Raw genomic sequence first — 2352 nt, forward strand, 5'->3', positions numbered from 1 at the left:
AAAACACAAAAGAGATTGAAGAATTGTTGAAGGTGTTTCTGCTCCTGAGGTGAACAACAGGCTTAGATATTAAAAAAAAAAAAAAAACCACTGGTAGAGGGCCTTGGCAACAGGATACTTTGTCTTAACAGAAGGAAAGAGGTGAGATTTCCTTCAGAGCTATTAATTTATGTGCTTTAGCAAGATGAGGACTTATATTTGGTATTTTTAATTTTCTTAGTTTCTCCCCCCTTTTTTTTTCTTTTGAGACAGGATCTCATGTAGCCTAGGCTGTCCTGGAATTTTCTATGAAGCCAAGGATGGCCTTGAACTCCTGATCCTCCTACCTCCATCCTCTTGAGTGCTGGGATTTGCAGATGTGCACCACTACGCTTGGCTTTTCTTAGAAAAATATTAATATGAGCTATCTGCAAGAGAAAGTAAGTTTAGGCAGTAAACATTTTGGAATGAAATAGTGAAAAATGGGAACAGTATCTAAGCAGAGACAGGAGAGTAAAGGCTGAGTGATGCTAAGGACACTAAACTAGGCTAACCTTTATACCAAACCTTTGAAAGACTTCCCTAAAAGTTTTCAGTTTTGTCTTTTAGTACCTTAGGTTTACTTTTAGTGTTTTCTTTGCCTTCAGATGAGGATTTTGCAGCATAAACATTAGAGCCTGAGGGATAAAGTTTCAAAGGCATGATGAAAGAGATGGTTTGGGAGACGTATTCTGGGATAGTGGCTGCATAGGATAGGGCATTAGGATCATTTGGGTGCTGATGGAATGGAAGAAAAAGCATTTCAAGGGACTCCTGACTAAGTCTAGAGCAGATCCATTAGAGGTGGGGGTGATAAGAGACTGTGTCGAACAGGAAATTGAAGCTGAAGTAGTATAATGGGATTTAAAATATCAGGACTAGAACACATAGCTATGAGAGTACACAAGTGAGAAATACTATAGTGAAAGAATTTCAGAAGTAGAGTATATTATGATAAGTATAGCTCACTACAGATAAGGGCATCCTTTATCATCTTACCATCCTGTGCTAATGGCAAGAGTTGGGGTGAAAGGGAAATGTTAACATAACTATTTAAATAAGGGAGATTGGCAGATGGTAACTTCATTGGAAGAAGTCAGGGTTCAGAGAAAGTTATAAAAACTAGAATAGAGGGTAGTTTGTTTGAATGTGGAAGATGGGAATGTTCTAAAACCTGCTCTTTATGACATTCATCAGTAAGACCACTAGAAGGAGAAAAAACTTCTTGAGAGAAACCTATAGTAAATATTTTAGAATATGTAATGTACATATGGTTTCTATTGACTACTCTTATTTACTTTGCATATTCTTCCTTGTGATTATGACTCTTAAAAGTATAAAAATTATTCATGATCCTCATAAAAACAGACAGTGACGAAAAGGTGTTAGTTTGCTGAGCTACAATTATACTCATGAATTATCTGACTACTTTACTGTCAATTAAATAATATTTTATTTTTTAAATTTATGTATAGTTCAGGCCATTCTTTGTATGTGAGTAACAATAGCTTTGAATCAGAAAGTGTTAAGAAGAGAGTATGTATTTTTTAATGTTGTCATTGATTTATAATGCTTAGTAGAGTAGTTATAAATTTCTGACTAAATATTTTGTTTTTTTTTTTGTTTTCTTTTGTGGTGTATTCAAGCTGAGTCAGCAGATATTAGAGTTGTTTGAAACTTGTCAGCAGCAAACAAGTGACTTGAAGAAGAAAGAACTCTGTAGAGCACAGCTGCAGAGAGAGATCCAGCTGCTCTTCCCACGTACGTCTGCCTACTTTGCATGCCTTTCTTGTCTATGCTTCTGTTTACAAGCTGCAGACTTTCTTACTGTTTTCTTCTGCATCTCTAGAAAGCAGACTTTTTTTGGTTGGATCGTCTTTAAATGGATTCGGTGCCCGGAGCAGTGACGGTGATTTATGCTTAGTTGTTAAAGAAGAACCAGTAAGTGTTGAGACATTATTCCAAACCTGTTTCTCAAGTTAAATCAGATAAGGAATGAAACTTAAGTTATTTTAATTAATTATTTGAAATGTCTGTTTACTCTAGCTCCAGAAGGACTTCTTCTCCTGCCCCATACACGTAAGGCACCAGCATGGTGTGCATAAGAGCTGCTGTAGTAGTTCTGAGCTGTTGAAGTCAGCTAGCTCTGAAGTGTGTGGTTTTTAAAGTGTAGCCTCTTATTGTGAAATGTCACTGGGCGGGTCAGGTGTTTACAGGATGCGATAAAGCAAAACATATGGCAGTATTCTTGATGTTTTTCTCCCCATTTGAGTTCTCAGTCCCTTTTTTATATATGTTTTCCCTTTGAAAATGCTGTAGGCTTTGAATTTTTTT

At 36.4% G+C, this 2352-nt stretch overlaps 1 protein-coding gene across 1 annotated transcript; it reads left to right on the forward strand.

Moving 5' to 3' along the window:
* The first annotated feature begins 201 nt into the window (after positions 1-201).
* On the forward strand, positions 202-2312 carry LOC126496420 (poly(A) RNA polymerase GLD2-like). Its single transcript, XM_050133932.1, has 4 exons — positions 202-419; positions 1665-1779; positions 1868-1959; positions 2065-2312. Exons 1-4 carry the CDS (start codon positions 399-401, stop codon positions 2182-2184), a joined length of 348 nt encoding a protein of 115 aa, XP_049989889.1. The 5' UTR covers positions 202-398; the 3' UTR covers positions 2185-2312.
* Positions 2313-2352: the final 40 nt, after the last annotated feature.

Source organism: Alexandromys fortis, unplaced genomic scaffold, assembly GCF_014885135.2.
Source record: "Alexandromys fortis isolate MF-2015 unplaced genomic scaffold, M_Fortis_MF-2015_v1.1 scaffold_4224, whole genome shotgun sequence".
Taxonomy (NCBI): Eukaryota; Metazoa; Chordata; class Mammalia; order Rodentia; family Cricetidae; genus Alexandromys; species Alexandromys fortis.

What these genes read in the sequence shown, in the direction of transcription:
- LOC126496420 (XM_050133932.1), top strand. Translation starts at nt 399, where the DNA reads ATGAGCTATCTGCAAGAGAAA. An exon ending in GATCCAGCTGCTCTTCCCAC is followed by an intron (nt 1,780 to 1,867) that starts GTACGTCTGCCT and finishes CTGCATCTCTAG; the next exon opens with AAAGCAGACTTTTTTTGGTT. An exon ending in TAGTTGTTAAAGAAGAACCA is followed by an intron (nt 1,960 to 2,064) that starts GTAAGTGTTGAG and finishes TGTTTACTCTAG; the next exon opens with CTCCAGAAGGACTTCTTCTC.